Source organism: Marmota marmota, unplaced genomic scaffold (assembly GCF_001458135.2).
Source record: "Marmota marmota marmota unplaced genomic scaffold, marMar, whole genome shotgun sequence".
NCBI classification, from domain to species: Eukaryota; Metazoa; Chordata; class Mammalia; order Rodentia; family Sciuridae; genus Marmota; species Marmota marmota.
In genome coordinates, this window is record NW_026000174.1 from 64,070,511 (window position 1) to 64,092,672 (window position 22,162).

At 52.1% G+C, this 22,162-nt stretch overlaps 1 protein-coding gene across 1 annotated transcript in view; it reads left to right on the top strand.

Annotated features, from left to right (window-relative positions):
* The first annotated feature begins 213 nt into the window (after positions 1-213).
* The window catches only part of Fads2 (fatty acid desaturase 2), a 29,624-nt gene continuing 7,675 nt past the window's right edge, over positions 214-22,162 (top strand). The window contains exons 1-5 of the mRNA XM_015506790.2: positions 214-399; positions 6,930-7,040; positions 9,356-9,553; positions 9,660-9,761; positions 13,988-14,113. Coding sequence (XP_015362276.2) covers positions 244-399; positions 6,930-7,040; positions 9,356-9,553; positions 9,660-9,761; positions 13,988-14,113 — 693 coding nt within the window. The 5' untranslated portion in view covers positions 214-243. The remainder of the gene's footprint in view (positions 400-6,929; positions 7,041-9,355; positions 9,554-9,659; positions 9,762-13,987; positions 14,114-22,162) is intronic.

Consider the following 22,162-nt stretch of genomic DNA (forward strand, 5'->3'; position numbering starts at 1 on the left):
GCGGCGGCTGAACCCTCTTTGTGCCCGCATCAGGTGCAAATCCCCGAAGCGCCTGGCATGCGCGCACGCGCCCCGGAGCTCGGCCGAGCCCAGTCGCCGCCCCCGGTCTGCCCCTATGGGATCTCCTCCGGGCCCTAGGGCTGCATCTGGGGGAGGGAGGAGGTCGGACACGTAGCGGGCCTCGCCGCAGGGCTGGAGTCCACGCGGGCGGGNGGCGAGGGGGCCACCGAGCGCGAGGCGCCGATGCCCACCTTCAGCTGGGAGGAGATTCAGAAGCACAACCAGCGCACCGACAAGTGGCTCGTGGTCGACCGCAAGGTCTACAACGTCACCAAATGGTCCACGCGGCACCCGGGGGGCCACCGGGTCATCGCGCACTACGCGGGAGAAGATGCTACGGTAAGAGTCTGGGGGCTCCAGCTTCCCTTCTCTGCCACCGGCGGGATCGGGAGCCCGGGGTTACTGGGCGCCAAACAGACCTCAGGCTCTGAATCGAGCTCGGGACGTCCAGGAGGGAAGGAAAGTGAATCTCCTGTGCTCATCCCACGTCCAGAATCGTCCTCCTCTGGGCCTCCTGGGCCGACGTGGGGTGGGGGTCGGATTTCGCACCCCGAGGGGGTAGCGCCACCGTGGAGGTCCCAGCGGTGGGTAACTGTGCACAGCTGCCGCGCGTGCTGCGACCCACGCGTCCACTCCTTCCGCGGGCTCAGCCTGAGCCGGGCACTCTCCAAAGGGGGCGCTCCTCGGGGCTTTCGCGCTCCCAGCTCGGAAGATGGCCACCCTTGGACGCCGCGGAAAGGAGCGGGAGAGCGGGCAGCCCTGTGTGGGACTCGGGCGCGCGTCCTGCACTCTCTAGCAAAACTAGGGGGCGGAGAAGGGAAGCTCATCCCTGGCGCGAGCTCGCTGCAGCTGGGATTCTGGTCTGAGAAGGTTCGCAATGGCTGCCCGGGAGAGGCAGCCTAGTAGCTCAGGTTCCCACGCTCCCAAGGATTATCTGCACCCACCTCAAAGGCCGGTCTTCTGGGACACCCGGATGGAGAACTGGTGGAAGGAGAACGGGCTGGAGTCTGCAAAGCCCAGGTAGAGAGGATGCCTGGAACCGGAATTTAGAAACAGTAGGCAGGCTTGGCAACAGGTCCATCTGCATCCGAGGTTACTCTCGGACGTTCAACTCAATGGCCCTCTGTTTGTAAATCCTACCAGGAACTCACTTCCCTCATCTTGCACTGTCAAAGATAATGGGCTCTGGGACCTGTCCAGAGCCAGGGCTGCCTCTCCTGCCCTCACCACGTGCGTGGCTCCGCAATTACGCAGCAGTCCCACTCCGGCAGCCCCCAGTCTGAAATCCTGGCATTAAAGTTCGACAGGAGCCCCAGAGACTCAGAGCCGGGAGAGGGAGACAAGGATTGGCTCACCCTTGGTGGTGGTGAGCCAGAGCAGAGAAAAAGGTGGACTGGGCTAAAGAAACTGGGGCAAGGTGAATAGGGGAGAGGCAGAAAGAAAGGAGGGATAACCTTGACCCGGCTCATTCCACCTGGAGGTCTAGGATGCTGACCTGTTTGTGATCTTTTGCTGTTCAAGTGGGATACTCCTAATTCTTGACTCTCCCCACTTTCATATCGTGGAGACCAGATGGACTGGTGGCTTTGGTGAGCAGGGCTCAACTCTTTTCAAGATTGAGAAGAGGGCCACCCATATCCATATAGCCTACAGTTTTCGTTCCCACCTTGTTTGACCTGCTCACTACAATGCTTAAGCCCAGGAGGGCTGATGATGCTAATCAGAATTCAGATGGGCATAAACTTTTCACAGACTTTCAGTACTAGTTCAATTGGACTTTTCTGCAATCTGGTGAGGAGCTTTGGTGAAGCAATTCCTAGGTAAAAGACCTCCTACCTCCTGGTTGGGGTCTTTCCACTATTCTCTGTTGCTGGACTTGTGCTAGCCTGTTCATGACTCCATAGGTAAGTTGTAGAAGGTCCCTGCTCTACCAGGCTCTCACCAAAGAGTTTCCTAGAAGGAAAAGTCAAACATGATATATTTGGTCTGATTATTCTGTTTTTGTCTAATAATCATTTTCTTATGTGGAAGCTCAATCTGTCCATTGCCTTGAACTGCATAGTTTAAGCCGTCAGAGTTATTCCATCCTTATTCTGGATGTTATCAGTGTTTTCCTGACCTTTACAATGAGTTTCCTCCAAGAAACTGTGCTTACATCCATCCTGTTCAGTACTGGAATGCCTTACTCTTCTATGCCCCTTCGCTATCTCACAAGTTGGAGGTAAAAATATAACACTTTCTTTATTTCTGATTTTTGCCCCAGAGCTTTCTGTATAAATTTCATTGATGGTAAATCTGGCAACACGGATGTGACTTGCCTGTTGTTGGAAAGCTAGGCCGGGAGTCAGATTAGGCTGCAGACAGTCTGAAATGGGAGAAAGAAGATGTGATCACTGGAGTGGTATCATGCTACTGAGCCCCCTGTCCTCATAGGTAAGATACACCTGTACCTACTCCAATGAAATATTCGAGGCAAAGTAAGCCCTACACCACCCAACATGGTGTTATCAGACAAATGACAAAAAAAAAAAAAAAGAGAGAGAGAGAGAATTAGGAAACCACTAGAATGTAAAGTATGCAAAGAGGAACTTGGAAGAAAAAAAATGTTTATTTATGCTAGCTATTTTGTTGTAGCAAAGTATAAAGACAACCCCTGTCCATGAAGCTTACTGCCTTCCACATTGAGACTTCTCGGGCATGGACTACCACTGAGGATGTAATTGAATAGTGATAGAGTGAACAACTGGATTCTTTTGGCAGTTTGAATTTTTTTTTTTTTAACTTTCTGAAAAAAGGCCCTGAGCATCAGGGGAATATGGGAAGGGAAAAGGTAGGAGCAGTCTGTGGGCCTCGAGAGCTTTGTCCAGCCTGTTAAGCAAGTGGCTTTGTCCCTTGGGGCACAGACTTCTTCCTGAGAACACAGGAAATGACAGAGTATTTGTGGATCTGGCAAAGTTTTGGGAGGAACGGATCAGCAGACAGATGGGTATCCCCTTAGTACCTAGCTCTGAGCCACCTACAGTCCAGTGACATCCTAACAAGGGGCTGGAAAGAGAAGCCATAAGTTAAAGAAGAAGCCATTTTGGGCACAATCCAGATGTCAGTAGGGGATTTTTTCTGTTTCTACAGAAAAGAAGATGTAGAAGTTAGGGACCTACCTCTTCCCCCAAAGGAGGGAGCAATTGTCCTTAGGTTTTTCTGCAGAATTTAGACCTTGGCTGTGCTTATAATAAAAAGTCACTTAGCCAGGTACTGTGGTGCATACCCGTAGTCTCAGCTGCTGGGGAGGCTGAGGCAGGAAGATTGTTTGAGCCCAGGCGTTGGAGGCCAACCTGGTCAATATAGCAAGCTCCTATATCTTAAAAAAAAAAAAAAAAAAGACAAAGTCACCTAATTCTTGCAACTTCATAAAGTGCATTCATATGTGTTATCTTATTTAATCCTTAGATCAGCCATGTAGATATTCTCATTATTAAGGTTCGGAAACCTTGTTCAAGCAGCAGTGCTTAAACCCGAAACTCCGGATCTTCTGGCAGTGAATCGTGTGGGCTCACTCCCCCTCTTCCTCTTTCATTTCCTATTTCTGCCTCTCCGATCTCTTCCCTCTGCTCCCTGGAGTTTCTCCTGTCTTTGCCATGCTGTGGGCGCCAAGAACCCTCACCGTTGTGCCTCAAAAGTGTGTCTGCGCTTTTCCTTGCAGTCCCCATCCCCTACAGAACGTCCTCCACTTGGGATTCATCAAACATTCATTGAGAAGCTCCTTGACTCTGAGCTGGGCCCTGGCAGGAAGATGAATAATTCACAGTGACCTGAATCTACTGGATTTGCTTCCTTCATCGCTCTCAAGCTTGCTTGACTCTGGACTGTCAGCCTCTAGGCACTAATCTTGTCCCTCCCCAGCTGGCCTTGTCCCTTTTCCTGCCTTATCTGCCTTGCTCAGCTCTAAAATCCAGGGAAGGCAAGAGGAGGCCAGAGGAACGCTCCAGCTTCCCGCTTGCTCCTGTGCTGTTCTTGGGAAAAGGCAGCAATTGAAGAGACTCAGTGAGGCCATGTGGTGGACAGGCAGGAGGGGCGTGGTATTCAGGGGAGAGAGCCTGGGTGTGAGTCCTGGCCTTCCGTGTTCCTAGCCTGGGGGCAGCTTTGTCTCTGAGATCTAGGGGGCATTGAATTGCCTGCTTCCTGCTGGCTGCAGCTCAGTGGGAGGCCTCCTGCCCAGGCCCAGCATCCCTTCTGGAGTCCCGGGTTCTCTTGCTAGAAGGGCTTTGGCTTCTCTCCCTGTCAGAACAGGATAGAACCTGGTTCCAATTCTTGTTCCAAAATCAACGTTTGGGTTGGCTCTGTCTTGCCGTGTACCGTGTACCGTGTACCGTGGCCTACCTTGCAATAAACAGACATCCCTGTCCCAAAGAGCTGTTGGGACACTTCTGGAAGTGTGTGAGGCACATTTATGGCAACTTAAATGGGGAGACAGAAAAAATGATTAACTCTCAGGGATATGGAAACTTGCTTTGATTGAGGTCTTTGTATGAACAGAGGAAACATCTAGAGTAAACACAGCTAGTTGGAGCTCTGACCAGCTAATCCCTGCAAAGTGACCATGGGCAAGTGGCTTCACCAACCTGGGAGTCCTTTGTCATCTCTAATCGAGGACCTGCCTCCCAGAGTTAGGTAAAGAGTAGTGGCTTATGATGCAGGCCACTCGTGTGGCTCAGTGACGAGCCTCTGCCACCTCGGCACATGCAGCTAGACCAACCACCAAGGTGTGGGTGTAGGAGATGGAGGAGAACACTGGTGTTCCAGAAGTATACGCAGGGCTGTGTAAAGCAGTAGATGAAGACACTCAGAACAGGTCTGCAGGGTGGAACCCCTTCAAGTCCTTGTGAGACCAGGTTCCCAGGTACGACCAGCGAGGCCATGTCTGGCCCTTGGGAAAGGCTGCGGTGAACACACTTGCCAGGTATTGGACTTTACCTTTCTGTGATTGGCTGAGAGGCATCATCTAGTTCTCAGACACTGAAGTTGTTCCTGGGGCACTATACCGAGGACTTCCTGTTTGTTTCTCAAAGGCCGGGGTTTGATGTGAGAGGGACACATGAAGGGGCCCTGACTCTGGCGGCACCAGCTGGGCCCTTCCCAGGGCCTTCCTCGCTTGGCAGAGACGTCTGAGTCCGGGGCAGGCAGAACGGATCAGGGCTGGGTCCTGGGCTTCCTCACTTCCTCCCCAGGCTCCTGGAATAGCTCCTCTGTTGTCTCAGAAAAGTCACCTGTTCTGACCCTTGGATCTGACCCATACCTTTCCCTTCAGCAAGGGGGGGCTCAGAGATTTTTTTTTTCTTTTAAAGCCCCAGGCCCAGTTTTCCCCTGCATAAAGTGTTGCTCTGTATGTCTGCTCTAAACGAGGCAAGGACAGGGATACAGGGGCGGGCGCAGTGAGGAAGCCTGAGGGGACTGACAGCCGCTGTCGGGAGATACTTTGGTGTGGGGGTGAAGCGTTTTAGGAGTTGCCAGCATTTCCCACCTTCTCTCCCCCCACTTCTTTTTTAACTTGGAAATTCTCTGAACATACAGACATATTGAAAGAGCAGGTGAGCACCTTTTATCCTCTCGGCCCACAGCCGAGTTGTGACACCTGGCCACATTTGCTTTCTCCTTATACGCAGACCATTTTTCTTTTGAAAATAAGTCGCATCCCTGTGGTGTGTCTGCACCCCTAAATTCTTCAGCATCCTCTCCTGAGAGTGAGGAGATGCTTCATCATGATCGCACTCCCTGGGTCCCTTCCAAGCAAATGAATAGCCATTCCTGGATAGGATCAAATAGCCAATCCGTATGTCTAACCCTGAAGAGAGTCTTGTAAAACTTGTATTTTTCCTCCAAACAGGAGTCTTTCAAGCTAAGGCATTGCAGTTTGTATGTCTTTTTAGTTTCTTTTCATCTAGACCCTTCTCCCACAAACCCATGTTTCCACCCCACCTCCACCCGCCATATTGATTTTTCTCTTGGTTTCCCATGGTGCTGTTAGGCTTCTCCTTCAGTCCTGGTGACCTCTCCATTCTAGGGACTAGTTTGATGTGGGGTAAAGGTTGTGCCACTGGAACATCCTATTGTTCAGCCCTGGGGGCTCCTGGTGCCCGCTCATCTCTATTTTAATGAGATAATTTATTTAATATGTATAGAAAAAGTCGGAAGGAAAAAATGCTAAAATTATTAGCAATGATGGCCACTTTCTTGATGGTAATTATTTTTCTCTTTATTCTTCTGTACACTTTCTGACTTTCCCCAAACTAAGCATTTTTTACTTCATCCTTAGGAGAGATTAAAATGCATAACATGATAGTGGTGTTAGGGAAAATTTGGGAAGTAAGGAAAATAAACTGAGGCTCAACACCCCTCCCTTAACACATTGAATTTAGATCTCCCAAGACTCTTGACAGAAGTGCTTTTTACACAGTTCTGTCCTAAGCATGTTTTCCATGTTGTAGTTGTCTTTGGTCTTGTTCTTTTCATTGATAATTGTGGGTGTGTGGGTGAGGAGCTCCCCAGGGTGGTGGGTATTGTGATTTGCGCACTGTGTGAGGCACCCAGCTTAGGAGTAGGCCCAACCCTTGTGGGCGCACCTCCCAGGATGCGCACTCAAACCCTTGGCCAGCTCAGCAGGCCCCAGATCAACACAGCTCTAGGATTGCTCCTGGTTGAGGGATCTGTCTGGGGGATGAGACTGGAGAGAGCTCTTGAGGCCAGATGGTGGATGCCCTGCTTGGTGTGGATATGTACACTGGGCTGCTACTGGTGAGCACTATCTTCCCTGGGGCCAGAAAAGCAGGCCGAGGGCTGGGGCTCATTCTCGCCTTTATTCCTCTATTCTCCAGGATGCCTTCAATGCCTTCCACCCTGACCTTGACTTTGTCCGCAAGTTCCTGAAGCCCCTGCTGATTGGCGAGTTGGCCCCAGAGGAGCCCAGCCTGGATCGTGGCAAGAGCGTGAGTAGGACTTCAAACCTGAGCAGGGTTGGGGGTCCTGGGGAGGCTCCCTCGCTCTAGGGCCACAATGTCAGGGCTGGGGGCAGCGGAGCCTTTGGGACAGTCCAGGAGGAGCCTCCATGGAGCACCCAGGGTCACAGTGGACCTCAGAGCTCCCACCGACAGCCAGAGACTGGCCATAGCTAGTGGCATCCCCCTCTCCCAGCTAACCTCATTTTCCTCCTCCTCCTTCCCTTCCTGGATTTGACAATCTAGGAATAAATGTATTCCTAGGTCACTTTGGGAGAGTGACCATCATTTGCTCATTCGTTATGCATCTTCTCTGGGTCAGATGCCCTGCTGCTTGCTGGGCTTTGGCGAGGGTGGTGTGTGAAGAAACACCTGGGCCTCGTGGGGCCGCCCTGCTCAACAGCGAAGGGGCCCGCGTGCCAGACCCTGCGTGGGATGATGGAGCCATGTGCTTCTGAGTTCCTGCACAGTCGCCCTGGCCGGCCTCCCCGCTCCTCCCAGTCCTGGCCTTCTCCTGCGCAGCAAGCCCAGTTCTATCCTGGTCCTAAGCAGGGATGAGGCACCGAGTCCAGTCCCTTCCTCAAGCCTGTCTGGCCCAGCCTTGTCCCCGACAGTGTGTGTCCAGGGCCGCGTGGGGGTCTGCACAAGGCCTGCCTGTGACCCCAGGGCTGGGGTGGCCTCTGTGGAAATCCTGCTTCCTCTGAGGGCCTTGGAGGCTGTGGTCGGTTCATCCCCTCTGCTCTTGGGCCACCATGGCCCCTGCCAGCCCTAGGACATGGCTTCTGACTCCTGTCTAGGGTGAAGCCCTGGAGACGCCACATGCTTCCTCTTGATGGGCCCTCTGTCTCCTGCTCCCTGCCTGAGCTGGGCCCCACCCTGGAGTGGTTCATAATTAGCCTCCATCTCAGTGGCCTCAGCCCAGCCAGGCTGGACACAGGCTTCTTAACCCAGGCTCTTGACTGGCCCCCTGCCATTGCGTCTGGCCCTCCCGAACAGATGCAGACCGTCCTGCGTGTCCTGCAGAGGCCAGTCCCTTTCCCAACCTGTGTCTCCCCCTCTCCTCTCGCCTTTGCCACCAGGGCACACAGGAGATCACCTGCACCCCTTGCCCTGGCTGACCTGGTCATCTCCTCTCCTCCACCTGGCCCTCCCCGGTTCCAGCCGTCCCCTCCGCTGCGTCCTAAGCTCCTTCCTTCCGGCCTGGCTTCTCCCGCTCCACCCGCCTCTCCCCTTTCTGCTACTTAGCTTGGACTGCCGCTCTTCAGATTCTGCACCTGTCCCCCAGGTGTCACCCGGGTTCCTGCACAGTCCCCTCCCCCACACCCACCCAGCCATTCTTCCATGCTTCGCTCTGCCGTGACGCCCAGCATTGACCCAGGGCCATTCTGGACTCCGCCTAACCCCTGGCTCCTTGTGCCCGGCGCTCACCTGTCCTCCCCTGTGCCCCAGGCCCTCTGTGGGCAGGGACCAGCCTGACTTGTTTGTGTCCCCCACTTCACTCCCTTCAATTCTCCAGAGTGGCGCAGAGTGGCGCAGAGTGGCCGGTGGTGAATACATACAAGCTTTCCTTTTTAAAGTGTTGCTTAATATGCTTAACATAGAACTTCACCGTACTTACGTGCACAGTTCAGCGGCACTCAGTTTCTCTCACTGTTGCTCAGCCACCCCACCATCCAGCTCTGGAACTTGTTTATTGTTTCAAACTGAAATCCATGTTCATGAAACACCAGCTCCTCATTCCCCACGTCCTTCGGCCCCTGGAAGCCACCGTCAACAGTCTGCTCTAGGCATTTGACCACTCTACAGACCCCGCCTAAGAGGGATCTACAGTATCTGTCCTCCTGTGACAGGGACTGGCCTATTGCACTTAGCACAATGTCTTCAGGTTTCCTCCGTATTGTAGCATGTGTCGGAAATGTCCTTTTAAAGGCTGAATACTATTCCATTGTACGTATAGGCTGCATTTGGGTCAGCCCTTCGTCCATCTCTGGACATTTGGGTTGTTTCCACCTTCAACCATCCTGAAAAACCTGCTGAGAACATTGAGGTATGAGATGCCAGCTTTTGAGTCTAATTCTTTGTCACTTACTGCTGTGGCAGTACATAGTCCCCAGGCCTGTGCCACACGCGCAGCAGGCATGTGGCAATGTCAGCTGTTGCAGTATGTGGTGGTCCAGCTCCTGCAGGATTTGGGATAGTGGATTGTCCCCTCTTGCCACAGCTTCTGAAGGGTGTCCTGGGTTCCAAACATCGGTCCTCTCAGATGGGCAGGCAGCCCCTTCCCTTCTCTGTGTTCTTGGTCATAGGCTCAGATCACCGAGGACTTCCGGAACCTGAGGAAGACTGCTGAGGACATGAACCTGTTCAAGACCAACCACCTGTTCTTCTTCCTGCTCCTGGCCCACATCATCGCCATGGAGAGCGTCGCCTGGTTCACTGTCTTTTACTTCGGCAATGGCTGGATTTCTACCCTCGTCACAGCCTTTGTCCTTGCTACCTCTCAGGTGAGGCATGACACCCTCACCCGTCTCTGGAAGTCCTGCCCGCTCTACCCACTGGCTCCCCCACCTCGCTGATTCTGTGACGGCCTCTGTGGCCCTCTGTCCCCAGGCCCAAGCTGGATGGCTGCAACATGATTATGGCCACCTTTCTGTCTACAAGAAGTCCAAGTGGAACCACATCGTCCACAAGTTCGTCATCGGCCACTTAAAGGTAAACTATCAATCAGCAGTTGTCACCGCACATCTCACTTTGCTGATACCAGGACCTCCGGGGTCAGTGCTCCAGGACCACTCAGGCCCTCCCAGTGTCTTCTGCTGGGATGGACCGTGTGGCCACACGCTGGTCCTTGTTCCCCCAGAGCATGACTTGGTACCAAGCCATACCTGCAAAACCACGTTGTTTGTTTTTCTTTCTTCATTTTGAGACAGGGTATCACAAGTTGCCCAGGCTCAGTGACTTCCTGAGTCATTGGGATCATAGGCATGTGCCACCGCGCCTGGCACATGTTCTGATTATAAAAACAGACACCCCCCTTTCTTGTCTCCTGGCTCCGTTGGTCATATTGTTTGGCGCTTCTTAACTGTTAGTCTGGGGCCGGTGAAGAAGCCCTCTCCCCTGGTGACTGGCTGGGCTTCCTCTCACTGTGGAGGAGAGCCATTTCACATTGTGTCCCTATTTTTATCCTCTGGCTCCGGGAAGTGCGGAGCAACATCTGGAAGGGCCATCATCCTGACCCTCTGCCTTTGGTTGGTTCCGTCTGAACCACTTTGTCTATGTGAGTCCTTTCTCTTAAACCTCTCAAATGCTCTTTGGAAATATGTGGGGTACAAAAGGAAGACAGGCATGCCCCTTAACTTCTGACGGAGTTTGGAAGAACTCAACCCGTACGTTGAGAGTGTACGTAGCACCTGTAACTCACCTACCCACGGCTGAGCAACACGGTGCGCTGTCGGGTGCTGGCTGTTTATTCTTGTGATCGGTGGCTGGCTGCCACGCCCAGCCTCCAGAGAGTCCTGCAGTGCCTACACCAGCCTGGGAAAAGATGGAAAGTCAAAGGAGGGTTTCTACTGACGCCTTATTTAATGCCATTATAGAATCAAAGAATCATAAGTCAAGCCTTTGTAAGTTGGGGACCATCGATACTGTGGTCATGGATAAGTTGTTAGATAAGGGACGTCAAACTGTATGATGCCCAAATGAGCCAAAGATAAAAAAGTTGTTAAAAACCCAGGAAGTAAGGCACAGATGACCCTGCAAGATTTGCCCACTATAGCTGTGTGCCTGCCAAGGGCCAGAGCCCGGTCTCAGGCAAGCTGTGAGCCTCTTCGGTCTTGGGCACCCCTGGGTGAGGAGACAGACCCACACAGAGAGGCATTACTGCTCAGCAAGTTTACTAAGATGAGCCACTTGCCAGTGACACCTTGTGCTGATCTGATAGGTGTTATCTCCCGGGTTTGGGAAAGGAGGCCTTATTATCCCCAACGCCAGCCCTCCCCTAACAGTATCTAGCTGGGTCCTGGAGACGCCATCCTGCCCATGCTGGAGAGGGGGACCTGTGTCTAGGTTAAGCTGCTGCTCACATCTCCTGGGCTCTGGGCTTGCCAGCTGTAGATCAGCCAGAGGGTGACAAGCCCCGAGCTGGCCACCCATTCCCCGGCCAGCATTTGCCGAGCCTGAAAGGTCTGGGAACCTGGATGGCTTCCAGAACTTCAGGGGTGGAGGGAGTGGGTATGAATGCACAGCACTTTGTTTCCTTTTGTGCTGTGTTCTGTCGGATAAAACCCTTCTCAGGGTTGGAGAGTAACATTTCACTCCCGCCCCATGCGCTCCCCATGCTCGCCCCATGCCCTTGACAAAGATGGGCTGCGTGCTGTTTCTAGAATCTGGGCAGCAAAGGCCTTCCAGCCCCACAGCCTTGGTCCCTGAAGATTCCTGTAGCCCAGCTCGTTCATCAGACCGAAGGCCAGGGCAAGACCGAGCACTGGCCTCCATGTGGATCATTCGCCAGGAAATCAGAATTCCGAGCTGACAGCATCAAGGTCCTTGGGCTCAGGGACTCGGACTGCAGTCGTGGCTCGACAGCCTCTTCTGCCCGTGTCCGCGGTGCTGTGTGCAGAGCTGAGTCAGTGGTGTGGCCTACGGCTCACCCCGGGCCCCCCCAGACCCCGGAGGCTCACAGCTTGGTCTAAAATCTGGCGCGCCACTCCCTGGGGATGAGGGCTTTGTCTCTTGGTTCCCAGCTCTGTTCTCAGGGCCCAGCAGAGCAGCTGGCTCAGAGCAGGCAGCGTTTGCTCTGAATTCTGAGGACGCTGGCAGGCTCCACAGTGTCCCAGTGGAGGGGTTCCCGAAGGATGAGTAGGACTTTGCTTGGGGAAGAGTGGAAGAGAATCACCACCCAGGAACAGCAGGAACAGGTGTTTTCATCACGTCGGAGCCCAGTTAGCAACTGCGCCCAGTGAGGGGCTAGCCGTGGCTGTCTCACTTTTGTCCCTCTGATTATCCACTTAACAAACATCTCTAGGTGGGTGCGTTGGGTTTTTGCTTTGTTTTTGCAGCGAGGGGGGTAGAACCGAGGCCCTGAGGTGCTAGGCCAGCCAGTGCTCTGCCCAGCTGCACCCCAGGCCTGTGCTGGCATATTGTCCGCAGCTTGCTCTCTTGTCACGTGGCCTTGCTCCTCAATGTCCTCGTGCCAGGGACTTTTCCACTCGCTTCTTCCCAGGAAGTTTGTTTCCCCGGCCTCAGATGTGAATGTGTCATCTGATTCCTCAAACCTCCGGGCTTTTCCTCTCTGACATTTTGGTTTTTGCTCGGATGGGTTTTGAGGCTCGCCTGTCCACAGGGGCCTGAGGTCACTGCAAAGGCCACAGCTGTTTGTAGCCGTCCCCACCCATGGCTATGAGTGTCCAGACGTTGCATTTGTGCCAAAAACACCTCCCAAGTAAACTGTTTGCTTTTAGCAAATAGGGCCACTTTGCGGATGGCCGGACCCTAGCCCTAGCATTGATCTGGCCGTCACCATGCCGTTCTGATGCTCAAGGGTCAGCAAAGACTGATTTCTTCCACGGAGCAATGAACTTTGTTGAGGGACACACTTCAGCAGAATGCTTCAAGAGGTTGAGCCGGTGACGTAACAGTCTGTGGCCTTGAAATAAACATCCTCGCTGTGTGAGCTCCTTGTCTCATGGAATCATAGCCTCAGTGCCAGAATCAGGGTGGCCCTTCCCTGACCCTGTTAACAACTATTTGTCAGCCCCCCTAGAGCCTGCTGATAGGTCAGGGACCTCAGCATCGCTCCAGCCCAGTCCTGTGTCTGAGCCTCCAAACACAAAGAAAACGTGTCTAAAGATATTATGCCTTCGCCCATTTAAAGTGTACAAATCAAGCCAGGTGCAGTGGTGCACACCTGTAATCCCAGCTCCTCAGAAGGCTGAGGCAAGAGGATCACAGGTTCAAAGCTGGCCTCAGCCACTTGGTGAGACCTTGTCTTAAAATAAAAAAATAGAAAGGGTTGGAGATGTAGTTCAGTGGTAGAGCGCCCCTGGGTTCCATCCCCAGTACTGCAAAAATAAAGTGTCCAAAGCAGTGAATATGTGTGTAGTATATTCATAATTAATGGAACGATTATCACAGTCAATTTTAGAGCACCTCCTTTACCCCAAGAAGAAACCCTGCACCCCTTCACCATCACATCTCAATCTGCCGTCCCCTCCTCACCCCCCGCCCCAGGCCTGGGCAGATCTTTCTGTCTGTAGCTTTCATATCTGGAATGGGGGACTGAGGATCCTTTGCGACTAACTCCGTTCACTTTGCGTTTCCAGGTCCGTCCGTGTTGCGGCACGTGTCAGTGCTTCATTCTTTCTTAAGGTCTGGCCAAACGATTCCACTGTGTAGCCACACGACGTGTTGTCTCTCCGTTCTCCTGCAGATGGGCATCTGAGTCATTTCTACTTTCTGGTTGTTTTCAAGAATGCTGCTGTGAACATTCATGCGCAGGTTTTTCTGCAGATCCGTTTGCGTTTCTCTTAACTGCACATCCAGGAGAGAAACTGCCAGGTCCCTGGTGGGGAAGGGTTCTTACCGACCCGAGACCCTTCCCCCTTGTCAATGCTGGTGCCCAAGGCATGAGCCTGGGTGAGCAGGCGTGGGCAGAGGCAGAGACCACCCCGCCCCTCACCCTGCGACCCAACACCAGCACGTTCCACCCACAGCACCATCGTGTGAAGGGCGAAGCTGAGGCTGGAGAGAAGAGGGGACTTCCCTGCACTGGGGGCTCAGCCGTGACAGGGTCTCGTTCTCTCAGGGGCCCAAGGCACCACCTCAAGTGGGATACGGAAGTCGGCCTGTGTGTCGGGGGACCAGGAACTGTCCTGCAGAGCCTGTCGCAGGTGAGTTCTGCCTCTGGGCCGGATGGCTCACCCCAGCCCCTCTCTCCGCAGGGAGCCTCTGCCAAGTGGTGGAACCATCGCCACTTCCAGCACCACGCCAAGCCCAACATCTTCCACAAGGACCCAGACGTGAAGATGCTTCACGTGTTCGTCCTCGGCGAATGGCAGGCCCTTGAGGTATGTGACAGCATTGACATAAGGGGTGTCATAGAGGGGAGGGGAGGGATCCCGTAGGGTCAACATGCACCCAGGAAACCGGTCTCTGATGCACTCAGAACACTTTCCTAGGCTCCCAGATTATTCCACCTGGAGAGTAGGAGGAGGGGCCTCCATAGGAATACTCCTCCCTTCCTCCCATGGGGAATCTGTTTCAAGTTTAGCAGGAAGACAAGGTTCCAGGCTAAAGCTGGATCCCCCATGGGCCAGATCATGCTGAGAAAAACTATTTGGTGACTCATAGCCCCCTGGGAGTCTCCCCTGTAGGAGGAACCTCAGCATGGCCTGGTCCGTGCTGTTTCACTCATAGATGAGAATCATCAAGGCCCAGTGAGATAACGGGGTGTCTTCCGAGTCGCAGGGCTTACAGTTCAGTCTAGAGAAGTCTTAGATCCTGGCCACTAGGCCGTTTCCTTCCATTCAACCACACCATCTCATATATAAATTTGTTCTCATTGGTTATACATGACAGTAGAATGCATTTTGACACATCATACATAATGGAGTATATCTTTTCATTTGTCTGGTTGTACGAGATGTAGAGTTACACAGGTCATGTTATCATATATGCACGTCGGGTAATAATATCTGATTCATTCTCCTATCATTCCTAACCCCAAACCCCCTCACCTCCCTTCAGTTCCCTCCATCTAGTCCACATTACCTCTATTCTCCTCCCCAACACCCTTATTGAGAATTAGCATCCAGATAGCAGAGAAAGCATTTGGCCTTTGATTCATTGGGATTGGCTTATTTTGCTTATTGTAATATTCCACAGTTTAGCTATTGTGAATTGGGTTGCTGTAAACATTGATGTAGCTGTGTCACTGTAGTAAGCTGACTTTAAGTCCTTTGGGTATAAACCTAGGAGTGGGATGACTGGGTCAAATGGTGGCCCATTCCAAGTTTTCTTAGGAATCTCCATACTTTTTTCCATAGTGGATGCACAAATTTACAGTTCCACTAGCAATGTATGAGTGCACCTTTTCCCCCACATCCTTGCCAACATTTATTGTTGCTTGTATTCTTGATGATTTCCATTCTGACTGGAGTAAGATGGAATCTTGGTGTAGTTTTGCATCTCTCTAATTGCTAGAAATGCTGAGCATTTTTTCATGAATTTATTGATTGATTATATTTCTTATTCTGTGACATGTCTGTTCAGTTACTTTGCCTATGGATTGATTGGGTTATTTGTGGTTTTTTAGTGTTAAGTTTTTTGCGATCTTGATATATCTTGGAGAGTAGTGCTCTCCCGGATGTGTGTGTGGTAAGGATTTTCTCCCATTCTGAAGGCTCTCTCTTCCCATTATTGAATGTTTCCTTTGCTGTGAAGAAGCTTTTTAGTTTGATCCCTTCCCATTTATTGATTTTTGATTTTACTTCATGCACTTTAAGAGTTTTGTTAAGAAAGTCAGTTCCTAAGCTGACATGGTGGAGATTTCAGCCTGCTTTTTCTTCTATTAGGTGCAGCGTCCCTGGTCTAATTCCTAGGTCCTTGATCCACTTTGAGTTAAGTTTTGTGCAGGGTGAGAGATATGGGTTTAATTTCATTTTGCTACATATGGATTTCCAGTTGTCCCAGTACCGTTTGTTGAGTAGGCTATCTTTTCTCCAATATGTTTTTGGTGCCTTTGTCTAGTGTGAGATAACTGTATTTATGTGGGTTTGTCTCTGTGTCTTCTGTATCATTGGTCTACGTGTCTGTTTTGGTGCCAACACCATGCCATTTATGTTACTATGGCTCTGTACACCATCTCATTTTTTTTTTTTTTTTTTTAAATATTTATTTATTTATTTTTAGTTTTCGGCCGACACAACATTTTTGTTTGTATGTGGTGCTGAGGATTGAACCCGGGCCGCACGCATGCCAGGCGAGCGCGCTACCGCTTGAGCCACATCCCCAGCCCCATCTCATTTTTATATGAGTTCATGTTTATACATATTTGGTGTAAATATTGAAATAATATAAAAATATGTAACATTAAAAGGTGATTCTTCTAGTATCTCCACCACACTCTTTGCCCCAGGTCTTATGACCCTGGGGGTTACCCCTGTTGACAAGATGTCCTATGTCCTTCCCAACATTTTCTGTGTATATGAATATACATGTATCTGTTTCATTCACAACAAAATTCAAGCCAGGCATGGTGATGCATGCCTATAATCCCAGCAACTCCGGAGGCTGAGGCAGGAGGATTGCAAGTTCCAAGCCAGCCTTGGCAACTTAGCAAGAACCTGCCTCAAAAAACAAATAAATAAATAAAAAGGGCTGGGGATGTGACTCATTAGTAAAGTGCCCCTGGTTTCAAGTTCACATACCAAAATGAAAACAAAAATAAACCCAATATTTAAAATAAATTCTGCCCTGCATTCTGTAGCTTGCAGCCTCTCCAAATGTGGACCCTGTTTCAGGAGTCCCAAAAAGATTTTTCTTATCCATTTTGAAGGTTGTACAGTATTCTGTTACATTTCTGTAGCATAGCACAGCTACTGCATTTCCTAAGACAGGAAAATGTGGTGTTACTAGTATTGACTATTACCTTCCTTTTTTTTTTTTTTTTTGAGCTGGTAATTGAACCCAGAGCCTTGCACATGTTAAGTATGTGCTCTATTACCGAGCTCTACCCCTAGTTTCCTAATTTTCTTTAAATAAAAGTACTCCCAAGTGCATTTAAAGAAGGTTCTCATTGAACACTTTTTGATACTGGGGATTGAACCCAAGGGCACTCTATCACTGAGCTACATCCACAACCTTTTTTATATTTTTATTTTGAGACAGTCTAATTTGCCCAGGCTGGCCGGGAACTTGACCTTCCAAATCTGGGATCACAGGTGCACCTCACCATGCCCAGCCATAATTTTTTTTTTAAAGTAGAGCCTTTCATTTTTAACAATATTTACATGCCCTTTTCTTTTGGGGAACACACTGGTGATGGAAACCAAAGTCAGGGGGTCTTTGTTGTTTTTACGCAGGTCTTAAGAATCACAGTGCTCAGAGTGCCCAATAAGCACTGGCCAAACGAGGCAAATTCACCCTTGGTAAACAGTGGCGTCATAAATGAGGTAGTATCCCAACAGTGTTGGTGTCTAAGGCTTGGAGCATGGGGAGGAGAGAGCCTGTTCCCCAGTTCTGGTTTGAACCCCTCTCTCTGGCAGACTTGGGTCTCTAGTGACAGCTCAATCACAGGAAGCGAGCCGTAGTTCGGTACCTTGGAAGCACTGAGCCTCTCTGGCTGGCCGGGCAGGGATTTTAAACACAAGCCTTTGTTTTTCTCTTAGGAAACAGCTTGCCAGCATTGATTAGGGGGTGTCTAGATAGAGAACAGATTAGCTAGAGGCTCTCTGATAGCACAGACAAAGACCTCCTTTCTCATGGGGTAGAGCGATTGGCTGTTCTGATCATGTTCTCTGTGTCCCTAACAAATAAAACCTAGTCTCACCCGTTCTGCTTCCAATTCTTCATCTGCGAGGTGGCCCGCAGAACCTCTTCTGACATCTCACTTCTCAAATGCTGGCCTTTGGGTGGGAGGTTGTGGAGGTCTGCCTTGTCCAGCTGCCAATCACGTTTGGAAGACTCAGGCCCCCACCAGTGTTTGTGGAACCCCCCTCTTACCTACTCACGAGCAGAAAGGGCCCACGTTTCCTGGGTTCCTGGTCAGGTCGTGCACTGTTACCCACAGGGAGCTCTGGTGTTTTGACAGAGGTGACATTGGTCTGATGGCTCTTGTCTCCCGTCAGCCTCACATGCCACAGCAGGGCTCCCCACCCTGCCCTGCATGGCCAGGCCTTGGGATCCTGACCACCACCCCAGCTTCCAGAGCAAGGGTGCCTTCCAGGGCTCTTACCCCTGGGCTCAGGTGACCAGAGCAGCCTGGCCAGGGGCCCTGAGGGCTGTCCAGCAAGAAGAGAGGTAGATAGCAAGGTCACCCCAGTGAGGCCCTTTTCCTAGGTAGATCCTTACCTCTGGGTCTTATTTATGACTTCCAGGAAGATTTTTGGTTGCTGTGTTTTATGTAGTAAAATATATTCACTTTCCTTCCCTATAGATTCTTTTCGTCACTTTTATGCTTAGGGAGTTCTTCATGATGTCGTTTTCACTTCTTTGTGGGTTTATGTCTGAATGCTTAGCTTCTGTCCATGGGGTTGGGGGCTGATGATGTTCTACATTCACATTTCTCCAGGGTCAGCCGGGCTCCCCAGCACCCCTAAGGGATCACACTGACCGCTCCCCCAAATGATGGCATGAGCCCTCCCACACCCAGCGTCTGGTCTGGACGGGTCATCTGGACCCGTGCTCATGAGAACTCTGCACTAATGGCTCTTCAGAAGCTAGTAATGGAGCACTTGTCTCTTCTGAAAACATGTGCAGCCGTACATTTCCGCTTCCCTCCCAGGAGTAGGGCCTCTCAGCCACTCAAGTGCCTTTCTGTCTCTCAGGACAAGGCTTTGTGCTCTTTGGTCTCTTGGGGACTTCTTTTTAAATTTTCACCCTTATGATCAAATTTTCTCTGGGGTTCAGGAATGTGGTCGATAACTGGCTAGTCATGTCCAGCTAGTGTCCACGGGTGTCTCTTCGTGATTCTAGTTTTTCAGTCGATTCTTTTGAGTTCCTGGATAGACAATCGTATCCTTGAAAATAAAGAAAATGTAGCTGGGTGCCGTGGCACGTGCCGGTAATCCCAGCGACTCAGGAGACTGAGGCAGGAGGATTGCAAGTGGAAGGCCAGCCTCAACAACTGAGTGAGACCATGCCTCAAAATAAAAAATAGAAAGGGCTGGTGATGTATTTCAATGGTAGAGTGCCCCTGGGTTTGATCCCCAGTACCAGAAAGAAGGGGGAGGGGAAGGAAAATGTATGCTCTTTCTAACGGCTCTATCCTGTGACCTCTGCTTAGGGTTTTAGTGCATTGACGGGAACTCTCATGGCTGCCTTAGATGCAGCAATCTTGTTTTGCTCCTTGTTTTCCCCATATCGTCGAGGGCAGCGCAAAGCCATATCCACACAGCACTGTCAATGGCTCCCAGAATATCCGCCTGGGAGCCTCTTGCTTCTCCCATCTGGGGAGGTCCCTGCCCTCTGCCCATTGGCAGCGGAAGCCCTAGGCTTCCTGCAGACCACGAACAGACCACAGTGGCCAGTCCCCTCCTGGAACAACTGTGGCTCTCGTCTCTGGCGCCTTGGGTAGGGACCCTGCCATTCTGCCCATTCCTGACATGGCCACGTGGCTCGTTTTCTCTGTGTGAGTTTGTGGGTTCCCAGAGGCAACCAGCCGGCTCTCAGCAGCTCCCCTTCCCCCAGCCCTAGACACACAAGGAAGGCTCTTGTCATTCCTCAGACATTTTTGTTTCAAACTTGAACAGTCCCCTCCTCGTGCCCCTGGCACCCGCTCTGGCCCTCACCCATGCTGGCCTTGTGGGCTTTGTAGAGACTGAGCGCAGAGGGCTCAGCCCAGCCACCGGGGCTGGCAGCTCTCGCCTCGCTCTGCCCTGGCCTGCGTCCCGAGCTGTCGGCCTTGGCTTGGGAACGCTCTGTCCCTGTTCAAGGCAAGTCCTGAGTGTACCATCATCTCCTCCTTGGGGTTCGGCCACAGCAAGCCACCCACATCCTTGCCTACAGCCCAGCTGGTGAAAACGCCGTCTGTCTGCTTTCTCTAGCCCCCGCGGCTGCCTCCCCAGCCCTCTTCCATGTGTGACCTCCTGGGAGGAGCGGAGGGAGGTGGGGGTCTCCCACTCCCTGCAGTCCCCAGCTGGGAGGAAAGCTGACTCTTTCCGACCGAGTCCGTGGGCCCAGCACCAACCATGTGCACCGTCACTTAGTCCTCGCTGAGCCTGTGAGGCGGAGCTGTCACCAGCCCTCAGAGAGCAGCTGAGGCCTAGGGGTGAAGCCACCAGCTCAAAGGTGCAGGTAGAGAAAGAAGTCAGGAGCTCATTTTCCTGGTTCTGCTTCCTAAAATACCTCTCTTCATCTCTTCCCCACTCCCAGACAAGGTGCTGACAAAGAAAAGCAGGCCCTAGAGTTAGTCACAGGGCAGGGCTTGATGTCATCAAAGCCATAGTGGCGCTTTCTGATTTTGGGGAAAGTGCTGCAGGTCTGCTGTATCCTGACAGACCGCCTCGCAGCTGCCTCATTGGAGGCCGTGGAGATGGGGGCCAATGGGCACCGAGTGTTGGTGTGTCACTTGGTGCACACACACGTGACCATGACTAACATTCATTTGCTGCCCCATAGTGCTTTGCTATCCATTCTTTCCGCTGGGCCCTCACAACCCTGTGGAGTGTGTACATCAAACCTCCACTTTGCAACAGGACCTCAGAGCTCAGGGGGTGATGCAATTTGTCTAGATAATGAATGGCTCCTAAATCCCGAGCCCCTGCTTCCTAAGGCTTCCCAGAAGCTGGTTCTGAGGGCTGCCACGGCCCAGGGGGACCAAGATGCCTGGTCTCCCCGAGGTCAGTCTGGGGCATTGAAGAGCTACATGTGGGGCCCAGCAGAGTATACAAGTGGGACAGCCTTGTCATCCCCGCAAAGTCACCATAAACCCATGACAGCAGTGTGTTTGTCATACAGATGCAGCTTCAGATACACTCCCTGGGTGCCCCCCACCTCGTGCCTCTCAGCAGTTCGAACAGCCTCAAGTCCCTCTAGGGGAACCCTCTGGCCTCTGCCGACCTGGAGGCTGCTCTTAGTGCTTAGTCCCCGAGAGGAAAGAGATGTCCGTGGAGTGAGACGTGGTGGGGAGCCTGTGTCTAGACGCTGGGCCTGAGGCCTGGGTCCCCAGCTGCTGGCGGAGGTTAGCAAAGGGCCCAGGGCCTGTGTTGTGGGCCACAGCCTCCCAGGAACCCTGGACCTCTGTGTTCCCTGCAGGTGACCACTTTGGGGGTTCACCTTCCCAGGCTGGCCCTTCCCAACCCTCCCTTCACTGGGTCATCATGAAAGGCTCCTCTGAGGCCTCCCTGGCTTGATCCCTGCAAGACCAGCCTCAGCCCTGACCTTAATGACAGGCTGAGGGCACATGGGATGCTGTGGGAAGGAGTGAGCTCCTTGCCAGGGCACCGGAGCCACATGGAACAAAGGGACTGCTTCTGGCAGTGCTTTGGCCAGATGTGCTGTGACCACGGCCTCTGGCACCAAGATGGAAGTCCAAGGGTAGGCTGGACTTGGTCCTCCTCACACCTACTCCCTCGCCAGAGCACATCGGCTCTCCTGTGATCTGATGAGCACTTTCCTCTGTGTTCTCACTGGAGAGCTGGCTCTGGCCGAGCTCTCTCCCAGCTGAAACTCACTTTGATCTTCGGACTCTAACAACAGGAATGGACACCGTCTGTGGAGGGTGTCCCTGGCCTTGGGATCTGGGATGAGGGCAGTGTCCTGGGGTCAGTACTTGGTTTTATGAGACTTTTCGGGTCTCAGCCCCCACAGAGCAAGGTAGGCTGGTTCCTAGGGGCTGGCCTGTGGGACTAAAGAGTCAGATCACCGGGGGACTCCTTGGTGCCTGTGCTACGTGTGGCCTTGTGTGGTCTGTTGGCATTCCCAGGTGTACTGGGAAGGAGTGATTAACTCTGAGACATCTTGGGGCTGCGGAGTATGGTGGTACCTGTCTGTGATCCCAGCCACTCGAGAGGCAGAAGCAGGAAGATTGCAGGTTCAAGGCCAGCCTGGGCAACTTAGCAAGACCCTGTTTCAAAACAAAATAAAAAGAGCTGGGGATGTAGCTCGGTGGTTGGTAGAGTGTTCCTGCGTTCAATCCCCAGTACCAAAAATAAAAAGGAAAAAAAGGAAGGAAGGAAGGAAGAAAAAGGAAGGAAGGGAGGAGAAAGAAATTAATCAGGGCCGCTCCAGGGAGTGGAGGCCCCCGGGCTGATGACCGCTAACAATTCCCAGCCCTTACTGGGTTCCCCCAGCCTCTGTGGGCTCCCGGGAGCTCCCCAGGGAGACTGAGGAACTTTTCCGACCACCAAAGGGGTAGAGAAGGCTGAGGAGCTCCCTCTGGGCCCCTGTACCCATGT